Source organism: Acipenser ruthenus, chromosome 6 (genome assembly GCF_902713425.1).
Source record: "Acipenser ruthenus chromosome 6, fAciRut3.2 maternal haplotype, whole genome shotgun sequence".
NCBI classification, from domain to species: Eukaryota; Metazoa; Chordata; class Actinopteri; order Acipenseriformes; family Acipenseridae; genus Acipenser; species Acipenser ruthenus.
Window position 1 is genome coordinate 9,246,686 of NC_081194.1, and position 24,801 is coordinate 9,271,486.

Sequence of the window (24,801 nt, forward strand, 5' to 3'; positions counted from 1 at the left end):
CATTTTGTTATCCCAAGGAACAATACTACTCAAACAATCAACAAACCTATCTGCTCACTATTTAAAATGTAAATAACATTATGTATGTGCCCAATGCTGTTGCGTTTTCATTGTGCATTAGTATATATATATATATATATATGTGTAAATATTATGAATTGTAAATAGCAAGTCAATTTGGTTTTGCACAATGTACAAAATAAGTTGCTGTATTCCTTTGTTTTAATTAAATGTGCATAAACTTTTTTTTTTAAACTGCACAGAAGAGATGAGTCTGCAATACATTCCAAGGGTTAATAAAATAAAAATAAAAAATTAAACCAAACAGGTTATAAGGATGAATACCATGTTTATTGTTGTTCAAGGGATCAGAATACATTTACAAATGTATCACCATACAGACACAGCCTTCTGAAAAAAAATACAAGTAGCCCACAGAAACTGAGCAAATGAAGTGAAATACAGAATATAACTGAGGGGCACTTTTATAAAATGTATTGCAGACAAAAACAAGTTACCAATAAGCAAAACTAAATACAATTTAAATAAAAGCAAAACAAGAACTGGTGTCAATATCCTGTACATGTTAACTTAATCCCCCCACAACACTTACATGAAGCTGTACATATGTACTTATTAACACCACACTACCATTACTTTACAGTGATAGTGTGGTTAAGGAAGGCTATCTATATACAAGAAGAATTTCACATTTGCACAGCCTGGGACCATGCTCATAAACCCTTTTTATACCCAGACACACATTATTTGTCAAGTAGCAGTAATTAAGTAATTAAATTTGAAATGAATGTATATTGATGGCCATGAATATCACATCACAAATATCTTAAAGTTTTATTTTAGGTTGTTTTATGCACTACTAGGAATGTGTTGCTGGTTACAATGTGATATGAACAAATACCGGCTACTGTTATGTCTGGAGATTCAAGAGAGAGAGAGAGAGAGAGAAATCTTTAGGTTTTTTTTTTTTTTGGTAAGAACAACATATGAAAGTATGTAACTTTATTGAAACATATATTCACCTAGTATTACCTGGTTGACAACAGCCTGCATTCTAGTGTGAGCTGGTTACAGATGCAAGTGACTAACTGGTTGTAATCCAGCAATTTTAATGCTACGGTGTATGTTTACTATAACAGAGCCACAATATTCAAGCACTATACAAAAAGAAATAACAACACACAAGTCAAAAGTTTAAGCAGTACCAAATGCTTTCAATCAGTTCATAAAACTAGCTCAATATAAAAAGTTAGTTTACAGCCAATATTCGCTATAAATTAAACAAGAAAGGGAATTCCACATGGGCACATGTGTGATTGAAACACACATTGGGCATGTTACATACTTGTAACAAAAAGAAAAAAAAAAAACCACATGTGTAAATGAACATATTTTATGTCTATTACCTGAGCCTTGGTACTTCCAATATTCCCCATATTATACCATCCACTAGTAACCCCCCATATGATACTTTCAGTTTTACTACTATTTTGCCAGTAATGCATCAGTATAAACAATTTATACAGTATGCATCCACCTTATACAGCCTCATAGCTTAAGGTACTAATGTTTATTAGCCTGTACCTTATAGACAACACTGATTAGTTTTTCCACATTCAATTTTAGCAAAATTGAACAAGTTACCGAACAGTGACCTCTACCAGACCGCAGTCTTTCAAAATGGTTTACATCATGTTTTCAGGGTTAGTCTCCATTCTAAAGAGAGCATTACACTGCCTTATTCATACCCTACAGATATGGAAACGCAAGACTGGAGGAAGACGCAATGAGAAGACCTTGAAGATCAAACCCATATCTCCTCATAACATGACTCCTGCTAGAAAACCAGATTTTTCTGTACTCATCCCCACCTACTGTTTTCAGTAGTTTTCACTGGCAACCAGGGAAAAAGAAAACACCAAAAAAAAAAAAAAAAAACCACACACTTTCACAACAGCGCAATGCCTCAAAACCTGATTTTGTATTCATTAGTCTTGTAGAGTTCAAATCATATTTTGGTCTGTAGTAATTGCCCATTAAGAATAAAAGATTAACTTAAATAAGCATTTCCTTGTTAGGCTTTTTTTTGTCAAAAATGTCTTAACACCATCTATTCTTTAATATTGGGCAAATCTAAATGCAATTGTGCCTTTGACTGCTATAACCACCTTCTGAAGTACATTTAGCGTCACAAACAGCAATGAACTGGAAGTTGACTCAAGGTGATTGATCAGTTATTGAAAGTTTAAATACGGAACCACAACGTGCTATACAAAAAAAGACTGCAACGAGACTCATTTTTTTTTTTTTTACACGCCAAACTGAAGAAAAAGACCCATCAGCGAATGATCAGGGATCATACATTTAATTTCTTGATTTGCATTTCAAACAATTAAGTATACAATTATAGTCTCAGACTTGCTTTGTTTGCTTAATTTAGTATTACATGATTATTCACAACCAGCTTATAAAAAACAGAATTTCAAGACACGAATGGCTTAATCCGTACTCTCATTGACGTAAAGATATGTCATTCACATTTTATCCTCTGCAGATGTAATATGTACAGTGCACTCACAATTATAAAATTGCTTATTTATTGAACCTGTAATGACCATTAACAGAAACTCTCCAAGCTGTCTTATACAGTATAAAGTGCAAATAAAGTAACGTGGTACTAGTACTATGATTAAGAGTAAAAAAAAACAAATCAGAAACCAATGCGCAATGCTTATTGTTTTATTTACTTCACAACAGATGAGCATTGCACACCATTTCAAATTATCTATATATATTTTTTTTCATATGAAATGAGAATGTTACCATCCTTGGTCACCTTGCCACATTTTAGTGCACATGCTTTACGGCTGCAGGTTCCATCAAGAAGCTATAGAAGGGAGTCGGGTAGCCACCCTGAAGTGTGCATCATGAATCTTAATTCATAGTTCATGTATGTGGAACCTTTTCTTTTCAGTAGTGTATCTAGATTAGGAGGAAAGCAGCTTATTTGTGTTGGTTTATAGTCTTGATTAATAAATTAAAGTGCTACTTTCAGTTTGTCTAAAGCATGGTTCAGCCTAGACTTAGCAGCAATACAATTCCTAGTCATATTTTGCCAGTCACTGCTGTTGCAGCATCATTGGCTTCAATGTTAAGTTTCTGTGAACCAAGAAAATAATAAAATAAAACAGTATTGGTGGGCCAGGTATTGTACAGACAGATAATTATCTTTTTATGTAAGCCTGGAATACTGCTGGAGTTGATTAAATCATTTCCAACTAACGTAAAGCAGTATTCAGCTTAACACTTTTGGTAATAGAATAAAAACAGCACTGGAGAACTTTTACTATTTTTACACCATCATCATAAAGCACTTTCTACAGAGAGCGCAAAGTAGTGTTTTTCGATCCTCCTGGGGCATATGTATGCAAGAGCATGCAGCACGATTGTTCTGATTCGCAGAATTCCAGACAGTACCATGTTGCAAAGATCTGACAAGTCCTACTTTAAACTGCTAACCTCCTGTCCACAGGAGAACTGAGGTGATTAATTAGCATTTAAATAAATAAAGCAACATTATTATCTATTAAAAAAAGCATTGTAAAACATTAATATATGTATAGCATTATATAAGACCTCAAATCGCCTGCTGGGAAATTTAGTCAGAATTATGAAACGCAAATCAGTCAAATTATTTTTTATTCTTCCTAGGATTACAACGCCTCTTTTTTTTGCCCTACCCAACAAGCATTTATTTAGAAAAAGGACCCCGACATTCCTGCTGCAGCTCCTTCCATCCATCTCTTCAGAAACAGAAATTGTAGAGGGAGTTGTTTCAGGTTGCTATGCTGTTGCAGGGCAGATTGGAACAGGTGTGTGCGAGACGAGCAGTTAATCAGTACAGACAGACAGGTCTGCATCTAAGATTCCTGGACTCTGGATCTAATTACGAGCTATTGGTCTGGTGTTGTACGTATGTCCGTACGGTCCTTGGTCTTCCTGTTCTGAGTTTTGTCTACCAGTTATTGGTTTGCTAGAACCTCGTTGGCGATCAGACTGTCCTCTCCAGACTGGAAGTCTGACTCGTTGAGGTTGCTGTCTGGATTGATCAGCTCCTCGTCACCACTGCCCGCTGGAGACACCTCGTCTGAGTTGGGATCCTGCAGAACCTGGGCGATGTACATCTGCAGGGAGACCAAGAATACAGATGAGGACTTCTGGTTTTCAGAACAACAGATCAAGAAAACAGTGCATTAAATAAGCCTGCTAACCATTTCCATGAAGCATATTACTACTATGATAGATAAAGTCCAGAGCTACAAACAATCTTAAGTTAACCACTGTCAGTTCTGTAAATATTGAAAGACACCCTACAAAATCCTACATATGAAACTTTAAACATGAATTTAAAATCAGAGTGCAGCACACATCAGCATTTGCAGACACTATACTGCTAAAAGTAAAACTACAGTGGAACGTCACCTACCTGACCATCACATAACCACCCAGACCAATTAACCACCTCGCTAAATAAATAAATAAATAAATAAATAAAAATATTAAAAGTAGGTTACGAGAGTAATGGCATTGGCAGCAAATGCAGCTTCTGCGATAGAAACAATGAAAGCGTTATAGTAAATCAGCCTTTTGGTGCGTTCCCCTTTAAAACAGGCAGGCTGTGTGTGTGTGTGTGTGTCAGTCAGCTGTGTGTAGCAGTGACATTTCAATACACCAGTAGAGAAAGCTTTTTTTTGTGCAATGTGTTTATATGAGGGAGCGCACGCTTGCAGATATTGGCAGCGTGTTGTAGCTTTTAAATGCATTTGAATTAAACAAAGCAGGCTTCGTAAACGCAATGCTTACCGGCCGTTTGTTTAAAATAGCCGAAGCAATATTCAAACCAAGCTGCTTATCAAGAAAGAACGCAAAGTACCGTGACAAAGATGTTAAGAAAGCACAACCAGGAAGGCAGGAACTTCTAGAGTTAAGAAAGAAGCCATCAGTTGCAGATTACTGTACATTTACCGTTTGTTTTGTATTTTTATCTTTAAAAAGCTTTGAGATGGCTTACAGCAAACCGAATAGCAACACTATTTGTAGCATAATTAATCTTGTTTACGTTTTCTTACTTTTAAAAGCAAAAAATGTCCCCATGTTTAAAGCAGTTTGTGTGTTTTTGTTCACTAACCTATTTATGGATGTGTACATGCTTTTTCTATAGATGTTCGCAAATCCAACTTTCACATATCCGCCTATACCCCAGTCCACAGGGGGTCGGATATGCGACGTTGTACTGTACTATTATTAATACGCCCTGCCCCCATGCTAATATTTCAAATGTCACCAAACTGTTGGTGTACTTTACCTCTGTCTGTTTTCATGTGTAGTGGTACGCTAATCCAACAGAGACCAAGATCAATTAAATGAACAGTAAGGAATAGTATTTGGCACATGCAGCACATCCCGACACACAACTTCAGTGCTGTATAGATGTTAACAATTAAACCGGGAATACCCACAATTTGCTTTGAAGTAAATCATTAGCAGTTTAAGACAAAACTATCTGATTATAATTGGATGTGGTAAAACGTGAAAGGCTGGTATAACCCCTCTGCATTGCAGCGCTGTAGAAGCTGTGCAGCAGCGATGTCCCTTGCTTGGTATTTCAGCAGAGAAAGCAGATTTACAAAGCAGAAGACTGCTAGTTAAGGGGAGAAAAAAGTTCAGTCATAATACCCTTAATTTAATTAATTAATTAAAGCAAAGGAAAAAAAAAAAAACTACCAGTGTGAAGTACAAATAAAACAAACAGAAAAATAACCCACATACCGCAGATTTTGGTGGGGACTGAGAAGAACGAGGAGGGTGTCCATTTTCAACACCGTCCACTTCGACTTCCTGCGTGTCAATCTGGTAAAGGAAAAGAAACAAAATCCCTAAACGTTTGTAGTGTCTCGTGTGAGCAGTAAATAAAATATATATATATATATATATATATATATATATATATGTGAACAAAAATAATTTAGTAATTCTCTGGATACAAAATTCCCATAGAGACTTATTCATTATGCCAAGATAAATCTTTGTATGTAACTAATTTGCAGCACATGTTCACCCCAGGAGTCTTGCTTCTACAGATGAATATATTAATTTTTAAAAAGAGAGCTTTGAATTGTACCCTACACTTCCCTATTACGGAAGTGAGTAAATACAATAAGTTTACCTTGTAGTTGTGAGCACTGAGGTATTTGAAGTGGCCAAAGCAGACATGAGAAAGACAGATGACAATGGTGATGATCAGCACCACAAAAGTGAACATGGATGTTGAAGCCAGAAATCCTGGAGGAAGAAGGAGTGGTAAGATTAGGAGTTTAACATAATGGAACGTCACAATACACATTTTAGTAACGAAATCCAAACACCTTTTTATTTTAAACTGAGCAGTTGTCGTATTCTGCAGGATTCACCAAGCACACATGTGCAAAGCAGAGATTTTAAATTCAAAAAAGGCTTTTTTGAAGAACAAAAGGCAAGTTGTTTGAAAAGAATATATACTTAACTCTACAGAACTAGCATTTACACTTTCTTTTGGACCATCATTTTCTTGTGCTCTTAGACCAGTCTTCCAGTCATAATGGAAAGACAACGACCGCAAAATTCTAGTTTAAAAACAGGTTTCCTCTCTCTCACCTGTCCGAACGGTGGAGAAAAACAGCAGCCAGAACAGACAGAGGATTGGCGCAGCCACCACTTGGTTAACAGCTCCCGAGTGGATTTTCTTGTCCAGCTTAGCAGGCAAGTACGCATAATACATGTTGTATCTGTCCACCAGGTGTTTCAGTAGCATATACATCAATCCTGCAATACAAGAACCTTCCATTAGTGCACTCGTACAGTTTCAAATGGCAAATATAAAATCCCAAACGGTTTGGCTCCGGCCTACTTGAAGGATCTTTTAGTCCCGTATGCCCCTGGCCGGCTACTACGATCCCAAGATGCAGGGCTGCTACCTGTCCCAAGGATTTTAAAGCAAAGGACAGGTGGTACAGCATTCAGTCATAGAGCACCTGAACTCTGGAATGCTCTACCATGCACAGTGAGATACACATCTACATTGGCAATTTTTTTAAAATAAATTAAAAACACACTTTTATAATAGGGCTTGCATATCTTTATAATATTTATTTTATATAGTTTTATTCCTATTTATTTAGTTTGAGTTCCTCATCTGTTGCTTTTATTTGCTTTAATTTTAAAATGTTGTTTTCTCTTGCTGTTTTTTATTGTTTTTATTGTACTAAATGTACTTCCGAACGTTCTTTTCTTTTTGTTAAAAGCGCCTTGGGATGACTTGCCGTGAAAGGCGCTTTATAAATAAAATTTGATTTGAATTAAAAGCAAATATAGGACTGTGAATAATTCCAGACTCATTGCGTAGCAGTACAAGAGCTATTCCAGGTTTCCCTGTGAACCTTAATTGGGGGTTACCTGGATAGAAGGTGTGCGATGTGTCTCATAACACAAAGTGCACTGCTATGCAAGGGTAAACTAAAATTAAGATACAAATGTGCACCACTTTGCTGTGGACTGTACGCAATCATAATAAACCTATAAGATTCACAGAACACAAAAGTGCCATCTCATCTCCCCCCACCAGCTTGAATCCAATTACGACCCTGGGATTTTTTATTTTACTTACTCAGAGTCATGTGCAAAATTAGACATTTCACAGGGAGAGCGACTGGTCATCCAATGTTGAAACCGTTGGAGCTTTTCTGAAGGTTTGCAATGTATCCCAGACTGATCCGGGGATTCTCTTGGAAAATGGTTTGCAAGCACTTCCATGATTGTTTTAATGAATTTGACCAGATGGACTTTGACAGAGCATGCCCTTTCCTGTGAGCTCCAAAACTAAGATGAAATGAGTACGAAGGATTTTTTTTTTCTGACCTAGGGCACTTTGTTTATTTAAAAAAAAAAACTTAAATGTTACAAACTTTAAAACCGGATTACAACTAAGCATTGGTACTATGTATACCTGTTGATTATATGCATTATATAAAAAATAAAAATTATATATATATAGAAAAAAAAAAATCCATGCAGTAATCGCAATTTTAGTCAGAACCAAACAAGAGGCCTTCAATAATCGGACTATCGACTATATCCGCTCTGACTGTCTCTGGGCAGTTAGTCTGAGACACCCACACCTGTCTTTTTGTTGCCAAAGTGGAAGCCATAGCCCTCCCAGCTGTTTCACCAGTGTGAAGAGCTGCAGCCATCATGTGCTTGGTGATCAGGGTCAGCTCCAAGCGGATAAAGTCTGAGCGGCTGCAGCCTGGGGAGTAAAGCTCCTCCAACAACTTTGCCTGGTAATTAGCCAAGTACAGCTGATAGCCACCCAACCTGACCATCAGAGCTGATAATGCGTAAGTCTTGTGCGTCAGTTCCAGAACGGCCTGACCCTCTTTAGATGGGCATGTGGGCTCATTATCTGATGTCCATGCCTTCAAGGGCTCGATGGCTCTGAAGATCAAACCCTGAGCTGAAGGCATAGACCCAAACGCTTTAGCTTGGGATTCAGTCACTCTGTACATCCTGTCTAGGGTCTTGTCGGGCCCCCCGCCTGAGGCTGGATTTCTCCAGCAGGATTTCACTCTATCTAAATATCCACCTGAGAGCAATATAGACTGCTCTGCGGGTTTTGTATCCTCCAAAAAGGCAAGGAGTGGGTCAGTGGTGGGCGAATGTACTGCCTCTGTTTGGATCCCAAGGGCTTTAGCTGCTCTAAACATCAGAAGACTCAGCTCCTGGGACTGTGCAGCTGAAGGCTCGTTCTCCTCTACCTTTGAGCTTTCATTAACCCCAAATAGGGAGAGAGCTTCTCCCTCACTGGTGTGCAACGCAAGAGGTGCATGAACAGGAGAAACACTGAATGAATCTGCAGCACTGCTCTGTTCGCACTTCTCAATTCTGTGTTCCAATGCCTGAAACTTGGACGCCAAAAATGTTTTTAGAGACTGGAGGTCGTGGTTCTTCACTTCACTCTCCTTCCTCTTAAGGGAGGATCCTGGCAGAGAACCCCCTGAAGAGGAAGGTATAGAGGGGGGCTGGGAATTCTTACTCAAATTCGATATATTGAGTCTAGCCCTTTTCAGCCTCTCCCAACGAGATCTACGTTGCATCATCGAGCATGGAACACATTTTATGTCAGACGGGGTCGCAGCGTTTGTAGCTGCACGGGCGTGACCAATGCCTAGGCACTGCACACACAGGTTGTGCTGGTCAGATGGCGGAAGCCGGTGACCACACTTTACACACTTATGAAACCTAGCTGAAGACAAACTTTCCATAACAATGATTACTATTGGTGCAATTCAAATGTAGTACTCACTCCCCGGGAGTCAAAACGTAAAATTAACTGTTTATTTTTTTTTCTTCTTTTAAGTATTTAAAATTTTTTTAAAAAAAAGTAAATGCTGTATACGCGTGGTTCCTACGTCATCTACGTCGACGTGCAATACACCTAACTCAGGTATGTCGAGATTTCCGACTTGCAAATAAGCAGTCAACAATGCATTAAAAACAATACCAATTAAAAGATCTAATCTGACAGAAAATAAATTCGCTATAGCATCTCAGACACACTTCCATAAACCCAGTGAATTAATACATGCACACGTGCTCAGGCTCAAACACACGCAACCCTGACCAGCAGTGTCCCGACTACAGTACAATCTCAAACCGCACAGTGAATCCACAAAACATGTATCCATAAACACTAGAAACAAGCAACGCTGACTAAATAGCTAAAATTACATCAAGACAAACACTACCATTCCAGCACCACTTGAATCAAACCTCAAGAGGCAGCCCAGGCCTGTATACTACGCCGAGTTCAAAGAGATGAGAACATAACTCGAGAGCTTTTGTACACCAAATTACTTTACTAAATTATCTACACAACAGCCATCTACAGTATCAGCCTTTTAATGTATAAAACACGTTAAAAACGGAAAGATCTCACCAGGAAAAGGCAAAGTGCTCAGGTAGGTAGCGAGTAAGCTGTTCCTGCTTGCATAAACACAGAATAACTAGTTGAGACTGGCGCCAAAGTCGACCGACAAAGGCGTCTGTTTGGTCGCCACACAAAACAGCGCAATCGCGCATCCGGTCCCTGAATGCTACTTCCGGTGCCCTGTGGTTACCTTTAGTTATAATCCCATCACAATGTACTCGCGTGTTCATCAAACGATTAATCTCTGAAAATAAAACACAAGTATCACGTATCGCAGTTATAGTATTTACATAGCGCTACTTAGAGAAAATACGTTAACTATTTAATCAAAAATGAGATAAGTAATACTTATAAATACTTATAACAGAAACAAAATGTTTTTTAAATAGTTAAAAAATATTCTAAAACAACAGAGATATTATATATTGTGTGAGGCATCTGTTCACGCTTAATGGAAAAAAATGCGATTAGACCGGAAGTGATCAAGTAGTGTGCCAACACTGCCGCATACCAAGGGTCGGCAATTAAATTTCATGGCGAGCCAAGAACGTGCCACTTACATCCCCAAACGGTCCTAAACTGGACCTTCCTCAGAGAAAAAGCGCTGCATGCAGGTTTAGACCTCGGGTAGGCTACGGACTCCAAGTCACGAGCTGAGATTGTCTTTACCAGGAACTAAAGTGTGATTTCATACTGTACTGTCGGGGCATTTAACGTGTGTGCAGTGTAGGTATACATATACAAATACAGTTGTCGTCAAAAACTTACATTCCCCAATGTATGGAAATGTCTTTACATTGGGGTATGTAAACTTTTAATGACAACTGCACACACACACCTGGTGCCACTGTCCCTCACTTTTCTTTTGTTTTTAACATGTGAAACAATAAAGTATATTTTAGCTTTTAATAAGGAGTGTGGCACCTTTTTCATTGCTAAGCATCATGATTATGCTACACCGCTGAGTTTCTTGCATGCACGGACTTGGCCGAGAAATCCTACCGTTTTACTTGCACAAGTCACACACACACGCGCGAAACACAGGACTCTTCTTGTTCGGAAACCCGTGGATACGATGGCCAGACAAGTTGGAGTTGCTACAACCCCTACAAACCCACTTGTTTACCTTCGCAGACCCTGGGTGCATTCAAGACACTTTTTTGCCGGCTAGATTGCAGACAGGAGTCTGCGCGTAACGTCACGGTCTGTGCAGACGGAGCGAGGACAGCTTTGGTAGATGAACAACAGTTCTGAGCAGAACCAAAATGGAGGTGGTGTTGAGAGAAATTCTAATCGCAGAAGAAGTGGATGCAATTGAAGTTCCCTTTGTGCTCCACCAGCTTCATAATTTACAGCATGATCAGAAAATGTATAGTAGAAACAGTCCCTGCTATAAAGAGATAATATAAACGTATGTTTTGTGATGCGAGACAAATTAATGAGTATTATAACGGGCAGGATTCCCCCCGCCCTCTCACAAAGGGGTTGTTAGACAGTACTGTATTTTGATCTGGGACAAAAATAGTTAAAATACTTGCACATATGGTCACATATCTCACTTCAACTACCTGTTATTAAAGCTGATTTATTCTCCTTAATACAAAGTAGGTTATTCCCTGTCCCTTATTCCAAAGTAGGTTATTCCCTGATAGCCTTTCATCAATCCCTTTCATCACCACATTTACCTGCATTTTATGTTTCACTTGAATGTAATGCAGTTATGAGACCACAGGATCTTGTGTAACTACACATCTAGTAACTAAGTAATGAGTACCAATATGAGCAAAACTCAGACGGTCCCAAATATTACCAGTCCCAAATTATTAACTTGTTACTAAACTGCGCTACACGGTAATACAGCACACCAGATCAACAAATACAATCTGCGTCTCAATGTCCCAGCTGGCAGAGATTGCAATTGTAAACCACTGCTCCAGCTTGGACAACAATGCAAATGTAGTTTTACTTAGACCCAGTAGGAGGCAGCATTTGCCACAAAATTGGTTAAAAAGGTTAAGGATAACCTAACCTTTAAAAGTAATTTTCTCACCTCTAAATCAGTGATTTAAAATTAAAAGCTTGACATTTTATTTATTTATTTTAAAAGCGCATACAACGGACCATTATACAAGCACGTTGGTTAGATCTCCCTGTAAATTAAAAAAATTGAGCCATCAGTAAACGAAAACGTAGATCCCCATGAGATCTGCCACACATGTTCAAAAGCAAGTTTATTCACAATTGGACAAGATCTTTGGATAATGATTCTGCCCATATACATGGTATTACGTGCCTGCCTGCTGGGAATGAGTAGGTGTGTGTATTCAGAAGGGTCTCTGGAGAGTGTTTGCAGCTTGTTTCATTAGTAAGCAGTACTTACCGAAAGGGACTATAATGGGGCAAGTGATGCTGTATGTCATGACAACGGTAAAAACACACATCATCCAGGCGTAGGCAGACCCAAACTGGAACTCGTAAGCTTGGCGCTAGAGATACAAAATAAAGAATGGAATCAGGTTACACTGAAAGAAAACTATTACTTTATGGGCACATGAAAAAGGGATGCACTTTCTGGTATCTATTTTTCACTCTGCTTTCAAATCGAATGTGTACCTTTAAAAGAAAACGACAACGTTCTGCCTAGAAGGTGGAGTTCATGTTCTGCTCCTACTTATTCAAAAAGACAACCCATGTCCATGCACAACCCATGTCCATGCACAACCCATGTACATGCCTGCCCTTTCCCCCAGTCTTTCATACAATAAGGGCCTTCAGAGTCAACACAAAGCTCCTTGTCACAAAGGCACAGCTTTCCTTTTCAAAACAATTTTAAAGAAAAAAGAAGAACTCTCATGCTTATTTTACTATAAATCTCAAATTGTGAAATGCCTAGCCATATCAGATTAATATAGTCGCACTGCTACACCCCTCAGTAGGTCAGTGCGCTTTGTATTATATAAAACTAGTTTGCGTACACTGATAAAACTACGTGCCTATCTACAAATCAGGAACAAATTAAAATTTGCAACATCTACCCAGGGGCGCTGTAACTAGGAGTGAGGCAGCACCCCCTGGCTTTGCATGGCTTCCATCATATACAGGGGTTACAGTTTGTTCAGTGGCTTTCAGCAACCCCACTTTAAAAAGTGTTCCAGTGCCAATGCATCTACCATAAACCCTGTCAATGTACCCAAGTGCTGACTCTGTGTGATGAGTCTGCAAACCTCTTAAATAGTTTTAGAGGGATATGTGTCTATTATTCCTCCCCTCTTCTCCATTTCCTTCAGGGAAGTTGGGGGTGGAAATCTACCATCCAGAATGACCTATATAGATTTGCACTACAGTATACAGCTCTGGCCAAAAGTTTAGCATCACCCTATAGAATTAACAGCCTCTTGTTTGCTTCATAAAGTCGAATGAAACCTGCTGGATAATGCTACATTAACATATTGAATTACATACCACTTTGTAGTTTTCCATTTACTTAATGAAAAACGGACACATCGAAAAACTTGACATTTCGAAATCTCTCTATATATAGAGTACTGTGCAAAAGTTTTAGGCAGGTGTGAAAAAATGCTGTAAATTAAGAATGCTTTAAAAAATAGACATGTTAATATATTATATTTATCAATTAAGTGAGTGAACAGAAGAAAAATCTAAATCAAATCCATATTTGGTGTGACCACCCTTTGCCTTCAAAACAGCATCAATTCTTCTAGGTACACTTGCACAAAGTCATGGATTTTGTAGGCATATAGTCAGGTGTATGATTAAACAATTATACCAAACAGGTGCTAATGATCATCAATTCAATATGTAGGTTGAAACACAATCATTAACAGAAACAGCTGTGTAGGATGAATAAAACTGGGTGAGGAACAGCCAAACTCAGCTAACAAGGTGAGGTTGCTGAAGACAGTTTACTATCAAAAGTTATACACCATGGCAAGACTGAGCACAGCAACAAGACACAAGGTATTTATACTGCATCAGCAAGGTCTCTCCCAGGCAGAAATTTCAAGGCAGACAGGGGTTTCCAGATGTGCTGTCCAAGCTCTTTTGAAGAAGCACAAAGAAACGGGCAACGTTGAGGACCGTAGACGCAGTGGTCGGCCAAGGAAACTTACTGCAGCAGATGAAAGACACATCATGCTTACTTCCCTTTGCAATCGGAAGATGTCCAGCAGTGCCATCAGCTCAGAATTGGCAGAAAACAGTGGGACCCTGGTACACCCATCTACTGTCCGGAGAAGTCTGGTCAGAAGTGGCCTTCATGGAAGACTTGCGGCCAAAAAGCCATACCTCCGATGTGGAAACAAGGCCAAGCGACTCAACTATGCACGAAAACACAGGAACTGGGGTGCAGAAAAATGGCAGCAGGTGCTCTGGACTGAGGAGTCAAAATTTGAAATATTTGGCTGTAGCAGAAGGCAGTTTGTTCGCCGAAGGGCTGGAGAGCGGTACACGAATGAGTGTCTGTAGGCAACAGTGAAGCATGGTGGAGATTCCTTGCAAGTTTGGGGCTGCATTTCTGCAAATGGAGTTGGGGATTTGGTCAGAATTAATGGTCTCCTCAATGCTGAGAAGTACAGGCAGATACTTATCCATCATGCAATACTATCAGGGAGGCATCTGATTGGCCCCAAATTTATTCTGCAGCATGACAACGACCCCAAACATACAGCGAAAGTCATTAAGAACTATCTTCAGCGTACAGAAGAACAAGGAGTCCTGGAAGTGATGGTATGGCCCCCACAGAGCCCTGATCTCAACATCATCGAGTCTGTCTGGGATTACATGAAGAGAGAGAAGCAACTGAGGCTGCCTAAATCCACAGAAGAACTGTGGTTAGTTCTCCAAGATGTTTGGGCCAACCTACCTGCCGAGTTCCTTCAAAAACTGTGTGCAAGTGTACCTAGAAGAATTGATGCTGTTTTGAAGGCAAAGGGTGGTCACACCAAATATTGATTTGATGTAGATTTTTCTTCTGTTCACTCACTTTGCATTTTGTTAATTGATAAATATAAACTATTAACATGTCTATTTTTGAAAGCATTCTTACTTTACAGCATTTTTTCACACCTGCCTAAAACTTTTGCACAGTACTGTATATCTATATATATTTTAGTCTCAATCCTAAAATTCTAGGTGATGCAAAACTGGCCACAGCTGTATAATTTGTGCAGTCTTGGAAATAGAGCACTCTCAGATCTGACTGAAATTGTCTTGCAACAGGGAGATGCATCTCTTTTTACTGCAGAGTACATGTCAGGGATCCATTTGCAAAACAAATGTACAGAGTATATTTGCACTGAAGAGTTTCCCTCGTACCACAGTAATTTACAGTACATTTAGTCTATCCCCAAATGTAAATCACCTGTATAAAAATGTCAAAAAGACCACCTTATAATGGTACCTTGAGCATGCTTACAAACAGGTTAGATGGTCATTTGTTATTAAATTAGCAATGCAGCGCTCTGGAAAATGTTTTGGGGATTTAGCAAAAGGGAAATATTAAGACATACAAGAGCATGACATTAAAATGAGTGAATTCGGAGCAATATTTATTTAAATGAGTGAATTAACTTTTCCTCCAGCTAAAAGGCAAGCCAAAAATAACTAAAAAGGGTGTTTGCCTAAACACACCAATGTGCGCTAGCAAATGGTCTAATATTAGACTATGAGTGGGTGTTTACAGAGCTCTTGGGGAACGCTTTGTTAGAACAATCTGCAATTGTGTGTATTTCGTATCCCCACCATTATGGAGGTGTATAACATGTTCAGTGTGGATTTACCTAAAAGCATGGGTTCTGATGCTCACCCATTGCCACACACACAATACCTACTCTTTTTACAATTCGTCGTTCAGCTGCTGATCTGGCCAGGCACAGACGTATCATGTACAGCAGCAGTCCAGGGATTCGCAGCAGCTCCATAGCACAACCAATGAAAGCAGAGGCAATGACATAGTTCACAAAGAAAGCTCCGTTGTCAGGAAGAAAGACACACCTACAGAGAGAACACAATTGATGATACAGTGCAAGGAACCCTGTGACAGTCTGTACCAACACTGGTTTGTGTGTGTGGGGGGGGGTTACTGTAAAAGGAAATGGCGAGCATACTGGGTAAAGATATTCACGGAAGGGCAAATGTGATGTTTTCAGACTGAAAAATAAAACTGCTGTTCAAATATGTTGCGGGAAAGAAAAAGATAAGAAAGCATATGCTGACTTTGGGATGGAGTAGTTTGGGGTCTGTTAATTTGTTTGGTTAATGATGCAATATACCTAGACTAAAACAGACAGCTATGAAAACTTTTTTTTTTGCCAAAACCAATAGTGCATGGAGGCAGATGTTTATTTCCAAGAAATGTGTGGGTGTCAGTCATAGCAATTACACCACATGTCCCTCAGTTTTGGTGTGAAGAGTTTGACAGGGGTGTACAAATCCTCCGTTTTGCATCAACACTGTCCAGAAAGGGGAAGGCAAGAGTTTTCTGGAGTGTGGTTCTGCTCCATGTCGTATTGCTAGGCACATTTCCACTGCTCACCAATGAGTTTGTTTGGGTGTATACATTTCAATTTGCTGTTGTTTATTATCAACCTCCGGTGTCTTTTGAGGCAGAAAACATGGCTTTCTGCAACATGAATTTATTATTGTGTGTATTGTATTGCTTACTTTAATTCATTATTTACTATCTGTTCCTTTAAACATAAAATACACTAGATGTATCACTGGCACGGACACATACAGCACAGCTAATTCCAGGTTTGTTATCATAACATTAGCTACGACAGTATTATTAAAGTGCAGAATCACTGCACTGCTACTTAAGGATTTTGCTTGAGACATCAGTGAATTGTTGGTGATTGCAGTACTTGTGCAACTAAGAAAAAATGTACAAACCCCATTTAACAGAATGAGGACACTTACTCAAACCGGACTGCAGCATCCGCTAAGAATTTCTTGTCAAACAGCCAGCGGAAGAAAAGCTCCAAACTGTAATTAAAAAATAAATAAAAACACATCCTTCAAAGATTTCTGCAAACTAGGAAAAAAAATACAATTTTATTTATGCAATGAAGTTCTTTAATGGAATTAATTAATATCTTTATACAGCAAGTTAGCTGTGAGCCATACCTGCTGAGTCCCAGAGAAGGCAGTAGTAAGACCATAAATATGAGGAAGGTGTAACATTTATGCATGGTTGTTCTGTTCTCTCCAGATCTAGAAAGAATAAATACATAACTGATATATACACACACACACCTGTCAGAACTGAACAGTGCAATACAAAAATAATAGAACAGAACAGGAATAAAGTATTTAAAAAACATAACGCTGTTTTTAAGGTGTAAGCAGAAAATAAAAAGGTTTCAGGGACATCAAAAATGTAAATAAGTGAAATCAATGTTCTTACATTTTATTAGCATTAGCAACATTATTACTTGTCCCATAATCTTTGTGACAATCACTACCTTTACTAGAGTAAAAGACAATCAGCTCTATTACAGTATATACCTTGTCCAATGAGCTTCAAAGAAGGCAGAGTAGTAAACAATAGTTGGCAGCAGAGCTGAGAATGACCACAGCAGGAGTGTGGGGAAAAACTGGGTGATAATTGGGTTCTGCGGAGAGAAGGGGAAAAAAAATCATGCACAGTCTATTTCACCCAGTATGATCATATTTGGTGTCCCTCCAAGCTATTCATATCCTTGTCCTTTACATGTTCAAACTGACTGTAGGAGGCACCTGCACCTTTTAAAATGCGTCTGACAAGACCACAGTAAAGAAAGGAGATACCAAAGCATTTGGTCTTTATCCTCCTGAAACCATCTGACACATGACAGTCACATTTGGAAAGCATACTGGATCAGAGGCGAAGGTTAATGTCACACACATTTCTATGAACCGTGCCAATATGTAGTCTCTATCGAAAATGGTTTGAGACACCCTCACTAGAAAACAAATGTTCACTTCAGCAGAATGAGTAATGATTATTATATAACTCACGCCTTCGCAACCTTTCTCCTGTAACTCTTTATATTGTGTATTCTTTCGTCCTTGGAGGGTATGTACAGTTTGTATAGGAAAATGCAGACCGTGCAGTACAGTATACTATATTAGGACAGGACTGCACACAGTTACTTACATTTAAATACTCAACAGGCTTGGTGACATTAAACTTGTCCATAGTGGTGATGATGATGGCAGGAGTGGTGAGGAAGAATAGTAGAAGGAAGAGAACACAGTTGATGACCAAGCAGCGCACCCACCAAGACAGCCCTCCGAGTGACAAGTTCTCCCTGTCAAAACAGAAGGAAAGGTATTCAGTCAAATACCATGCATCTTTAAAACAGTTACAACGCGTTATTAGGGAGGTTCAAAGCTACTTAAATGACTGCAGAGCAACAAATGCCTTGTGAAAATAATTCCTCAGCCCTGGTGCATAGCTTCTGAATGCACTACCACCCCAGACTCCAAACGACCTGAAAACACCCAGAGCCCAAAACTCTGGAAGGAAATCAATACCAAGGCGATTTACTTAACGTATAAAAAATAAAATCTAAGTGGTTTTGCTGCTAAAAAGTGGCAGAAAGATATCATATTGAAGTGTGGCAGCTATTGATTCACATCAGAGACAATTAAACCCACTTCCCTGTGCCACCAGGGACCTGTCCCAAACCAAACTCAATAAACTTAATGTCAATCCAAAACAAAGACCAATGATTGTTATAAAATACGATATTTTAAAAAAAAAAAACACCAGGCAGGATAATAAATTATTCACTACAACACAAATTGAGAACAAAATATATTTTGCCACAGGACTTAGGACCTTACTTTATTTATATAGAGATATAGATATATAAACTGTATAATAGAAGGCTCAAGTTAATTGCCAAATTGATAGTAGGCTGACAACGTGATGCCCTGACCAACCTAAAAAATGTATAAACAAAGCTTGAGTTGAGTTATTAAAGCAAAGCACAATAAATTGTGTTGCACTCCGCACTCATTTTGCGACTGTGTTTGAATGTAAACCCCATTGATACTCAGCCAAACATGGGCTTTGCAAGGTTGTACACAATCTCCACTTTTATCTTTTCTTATTGAAAATGGATCACAGAAGACGCAGGACAGCAAAGCAGTGTTTGAAATTACTGCAAATTTTACCAAACAACGATTCTGATGCAGCATAGGGACAATGACGAATCTGGTTCTGAAGTAGCAGTGACACCAAGATGATCCCTGGTCAATGCCCTTGGAGGAATTAGAAGCTTTCATTATACTAGTATATGCCAGTGGAGTACAGAGGCATTTGGTGCCAGAAGCCTGAGTTACTGTTGATAGCTGTGCCAAATGTGCAAAGACAGTGCAGAAAGTGCACTGCATCTTTTGAAAAGCGCTGGATCTGCGTGATTTGTGCCAGCACTTAGATTTTGTAAACGATTGTAAATGAAGCCCATTCTGTTCAAATGTTTATTTATTCATGTCATTTCGATTATAGTACGTCTGTGTATAAACACATAGCTTCGGTTGCGTATATGCACTTTGTTATGTAGGCAATATAAACCCATTTATTTTAAATTTGATACTTTACATCGTTTCAGTTGTACAGTTTTGTATGTACATGACATACCTGTATATACACACACATTTATTTTCAAGTATTTGTTTATTAAATTTTTTACCATTTTTTGAGATTGCACGTTATGTAATATGTCTGGATATAAACACATTTCTGTTCAAATGTCCGTTTATTTACAATGTTTTGGTTGTGTAGATGCTTTATATGATGTCCCTGAATAAAACTACGACTCATATTCAATTGTTTGTCCTTTCATTATAATATTTATATTGTTTTTAATACGCCGGTCAGATTGACCAGTCATGGTTGTTCTAGGTATTCCTATAAAAGCGGTCGTTCCAGTGTTAATGATAAATAGCTGTGCCTAGTTCCTTAAGCTTTACTGATCTTCTTAAAGGGGTTAGAGCAAATGACATTATACCATATTTTTGTTTTTTTAAATGATCATGAGAATGCATGTGTTTCTTTCAAAACTGCACATCTGGCGACAGTAGTGCATGGGAGTGCACAACAGGTACGATTTATAGAATTATTGTGGTTGTTTCACAAACTGCAAGCTTGATTAAGATGGACTTAGAAACTATTAAAATCGATCTTAACAAAACAATCCTTAAAGGTTTTATGATCAGGGCCCAGTAACCCAACAACTGCTGATTTTATATGGATCTATGAGAAAGCAATTACGTTAAGCAGAAAAGTAACAAATTAATCACTATGTTGTTAAATGAGTGGGGAAAATGAAGAGATAAAATAAATGGGTTGCGGTGAGTAATGAACTTTCCTTGAATGTTAAAACAGGTTCTGAATCAGCCACCATGAAAGATGGGGTGATGTCCTTTTTAGGGTACTAGATTAGTCTTTTTAAATGGTAACTAAACAAATTGGAAAATAGAACAAATAACTTCTACCAACAGCTTTCGATATCAAGTGGCATATATATAATATTATATATTATATATATATATATTTTTTTTTCATTTTTAGTTTGTGTGAACTCTGGCGTTTGAGAAGTTGCCCTGCCATGGTTCTATATACAGTGCCTTGCAAAAGTATTCAGACCCCTGACCAATTCTCTCATACTACTGAATTACAAATGGCACATTGAAATTTCGTTCTGTTTGATATTTTATTTTAAAACACTGAAACTCAAAATCAATTATTGTAAGGTGACATTGGTTTTATGTTGGGAAATATTTTTAAGAAAAATAAGAAAAATGAAATATCTTGCTTGCATAAGTATTCAACCCCTGTGCTGTGAAAGCTCCCAGTTTACACCGATGAAAGAAATTGCCCTAACGAGGACACAATTACCTTACCATTGGCCTCCACCTGTGAACCATTAAAGTTGCTGTCACATTTTCTGGATAAAAACCCCACTGCTGAAGGATCATTGGTCAGGCTGTGAATCTGAAGGAAAATGAAGACCAAAGAGCATTCTATAGAAGTTAGAGATAAAGTAATACAAATGCATAGATTAGGAAAAGGGTACAAAATAAAATCCAAGTGTTTGGATATCCCAGTGAGCACAGTTGGATCAATAATCAGGAAGTGGACGCTGCATCACACCACCCAGGCACTGCCAAGAAAAGGCCGTCCCTCAAAACTTAGCGCTCAAACAAGAAGGAGACTTGTGAGAGAAGACACAGAGAGGCCAACAATCACTTTGAAGGAGCTACAGAGTTCAGTGGCTGGGGGTGGAGTAATGGTGCACCAGTCAACCATGTCAAGAGCTCTGCATAACACTGGCCTGTATGGGAGGGTGGCAAGAAAGAAACCGTTACTCAAAAAGTACCATCTGAAAGCACGTCTGGAGTTTGCCAGAAAGCATGAGAGTGACCCAGCTGCGATGTGGGAAAAGGTTTTGTGGTCAGATGAGACCAAGATAGAGCTTTTTGGCCAAAACTCAAAGCGCTATGTGTGGCGCAAACCTAACACTGCCCATGCCTCAAGACACACCATCCCTACCTTGAAGTATGGTGGTGGCAGCATCATGCTGTGGGGATGCTTCATCAGAAGGGACTGGGCATCTTGTTAAAATTGAAGGAAGAATGGATGGAGCAAAATACAGGGAAATACTGCAAGAGAACCAGCTTCAGTCCGCTAAAAAACTGAAGCTTGGGAGGAAATTCACCTTTCAGCAGGACAATGATCCCAAGCACAAGGCCAAAGCAACATTGGAGTGGCTCAAGAACAAAAAGGTGAATGTCCTACAGTGGCCCAGTCAAAGTCCTGATCTCAATCCCATTGAGAATCTGTGGCACTATTTGAAAATTACGGTCCACAAGCGTCGTCCAACCAACCTGAACAACCTGGAGCAAATCTGCCAAGAAGAATGGGCCAAAATCACTCCGACACTGTGTACAAAGCGGGTACATACTTACCCCAAAAGACTTAAAGCTGTTATTGCAGCGAAAGGTGGCTCTACCAAATATTAATGTGTGGGGGTTGAATACTTAAGCAAGCAAGATATTTCAGTTTTTTTATTTTTCTTAAAAATATTTCCCAACATAAAACCAATGTCACCTTACAATAATTGATTTAGAGTTTCAGTGTTTTAAAATAAAATATCAAACAGAACAAAATTTCAATGTACCATTTGTAATTCAGTAATATGAGAGAATTGGTCAGGGGTCTGAATACTTTTGCAAGGCACTGTATACACACACACACATATTATATATATATATATATATATATATATATATATATATATATATATATATATATATATATATATATATCATACGGATATATCTCTCATAGGTAACAGATAAATTAATAGCAGATCAGATGCTATTTGGAGGCACAAAGTGTATTTGTTAAGAGGTTATGAGCAGTCTTCTAATTTTACAGACTACTTGCTTCCCAGGTACCTCATATTATTTTTCCTACTGAAAACGCAAATGCAGTACAAAACCTTCAAGGTAAATAAGTAGGCGTAATCGCTGGCCTTAAATATAGTATGTGGGTGTACTTTCTAATAAATCACCACAAACGTTAAGAAAACAAGACACCAGTAATAACAGCACGATAGAAACAATCTATTTGCTATTACAAGACAAACTGAACAGGAAAGCGTATCCCATTGCCTGTTTACACAGACATACAAAAAAAAATCAGTATCGCATGAAAAATGCAATACAGCATGCAACATTATCCCTGTTAAATGGCAGAAAAGACAAATCTGTTTAAATTTAAAAGCACAGGAAACACTAGGCTGACACTAATGTCATCTGAATGCAGTACCTCGCCTCAAGCTTCTGCCAAGGACTTTGGCATCGTTCCATGTAGTTTTGGGTGATTCTAAATACTCAGCAAAGCATAACTTCAACCTGATCTTATTTTCTTTTTCTCGTCAAATTCATGAAACACATCCCCCCTCCCTAACTGCAGCACTAATCAAAACAAATAAAACAAAACAACAAGACTATGATTGAGGAGACTTCTCAGACTGTAATAGCAAAGGAAATGACAGGTAAACGCCCATTGCAGGGAAGGTTATTACTATTGTTTTGTTTAATTTCTTTTTTTATTTCTGGTGTTTAGGGAACTTGGAACTCGGTTGGCTCAGAGCATTAAATAACAAATAATACATTTAATCTAAGAATTGCTGCTGCTCATCTTACCAGTACACATTCTGTGGGTCAGGGGCATAGATGACTGTCCAGTCGTGCACATGAAGGCTCTCACTGTACGGTGAGGACTGAGGCTCTCCTCTGCATTTAAAACCCTGACACTTGCAGGCATTAAAGTCCTTCAGGATACTGGCAACACAAAAGAAACAAAGGACAGTTATTATACACAGGCACGGCTAGCACAGACTCAGTTTAACACATCTAAAAGCTGCTTAAAGAATAAAAGCTCAAAATATTGAATCTTTTTTAAACCTTTTTTTATAAAATGTTACAATGTAAAGCAGTACTCTGATATTGATTTATATTCATTTACGTCAACACAGGCGCTTTGAGCACAGTTCAGGGTTGTATGTTCAATTATAACTGTTTTACTCTTTGAATTCCCCCATTTTCAGCAGCGTCATAACAAAGGCTAAACTAAATGTTCCCTAAAGGCTTCTAAGAATGAAGTCTCCTCTCTGTACATTTTTTCTTTCGCCAGTAATGTACAAAAGCTGTTCACTGGCTCCAACCACTCAACAGAATGTTAAAAAAAGTTTGTTAGTATACCAGCATAGATTTCCATTTAGGATGCACAAAACTAACTTTACTTTACAAAGTGGCAATCTAGACATCATCTAGAAATATGACTCTCACACCAGTTCAATACTGAGGCCTTTTGAAGATTTTAAACTAAGTGCAACCAGTGGTTTACAGCATGCAGGGATAAAAACCTGCATAATATAGAGAGGGCTGGACCTTCATGACACATAATGCTACTTCAGTTTAAAATTTTACACCTACCTACTGCATCTGTCCCACATTCACAATGTCCCTTACAGTCAAGCAGCTAGCATTTCTGTTAAATAGTCCACTAAGTAATGATGATGTATGTTATACAGTAGCAGCCAATTATATCAATTAGAGCTGCAATGTCCCACAATTCTTAAAATGTATTAATATCTAATCTATCTATATATCTATCTATATCGAGAGAGACAGACAGAGAGAGAGAGAGAGAGAGAGAGAGAGAGAGAGACACACACACACACACATTTCCCAGTTTTAGCTAGAACAGAAATCTGCATATAATTATGGAATTAGTATCCACTGTTATCCATTGATTCTGATACTACTTGCCGCAGAAGGTTATAAATGGTACATTTAGCTTCCTATCGCTGAGGAAGCAAAACAAAACATAAAAGGGGGGGTTTATGTGATGTATACCACATCTTTCTATTATAATGTGAGGATTCTCAATGGAATTGTAGCAGCTACCCCACTGGACCAGCTTAATTAGCAGATGTTCCCTTACATTGCAGTCATTGACTCGTTCTGGAAAGTGACGAAGGCCATCCCCAGAGGCTTCTCACACACCTTCTCCTTCTCCCTCAGGTAGTCCTTCTTCAGCTTGGCCTCCAGGTTGGTATAGTAATAGACAGCCTCCTCCTACACAGACAGGGAGCCAAGGCAGGAGTTGACATGCCATAGAGACTTGGAGATGACCAAGTGGGAAGAGGACAAGCCTATTTATATTTCACATTTTTATG

At 38.5% G+C, this 24,801-nt stretch overlaps 1 protein-coding gene across 8 annotated transcripts in view; it reads right to left on the reverse strand.

The window, feature by feature from the left end:
* Positions 1-329: 329 nt before the first annotated feature.
* Positions 330-24,801, reverse strand: part of LOC117410632 (CSC1-like protein 2) — a 66,313-nt gene continuing 41,841 nt past the window's right edge. For 7 of the 8 annotated variants that reach the window (XM_034017317.3, XM_059024941.1, XM_034017321.3 and 4 more), the window contains 12 exons: positions 24,567-24,700; positions 23,264-23,401; positions 18,198-18,351; positions 17,567-17,673; positions 17,186-17,272; positions 16,979-17,044; positions 15,892-16,054; positions 12,423-12,528; positions 6,715-6,882; positions 6,248-6,363; positions 5,851-5,931; positions 330-4,205 (listed from right to left, as the gene is read on the reverse strand). In XM_034017317.3, the coding sequence (XP_033873208.1) occupies positions 4,044-4,205; positions 5,851-5,931; positions 6,248-6,363; positions 6,715-6,882; positions 12,423-12,528; positions 15,892-16,054; positions 16,979-17,044; positions 17,186-17,272; positions 17,567-17,673; positions 18,198-18,351; positions 23,264-23,401; positions 24,567-24,700 (1,482 nt within the window). In that variant the 3' untranslated portion in view covers positions 330-4,043. Of the gene's footprint in view, positions 4,206-5,850; positions 5,932-6,247; positions 6,364-6,714; positions 6,883-7,723; positions 8,069-12,422; positions 12,529-15,891; positions 16,055-16,978; positions 17,045-17,185; positions 17,273-17,566; positions 17,674-18,197; positions 18,352-23,263; positions 23,402-24,566; positions 24,701-24,801 lie in introns of those variants that run through there. The other variant, XM_034017322.3, reaches the window with a different exon arrangement.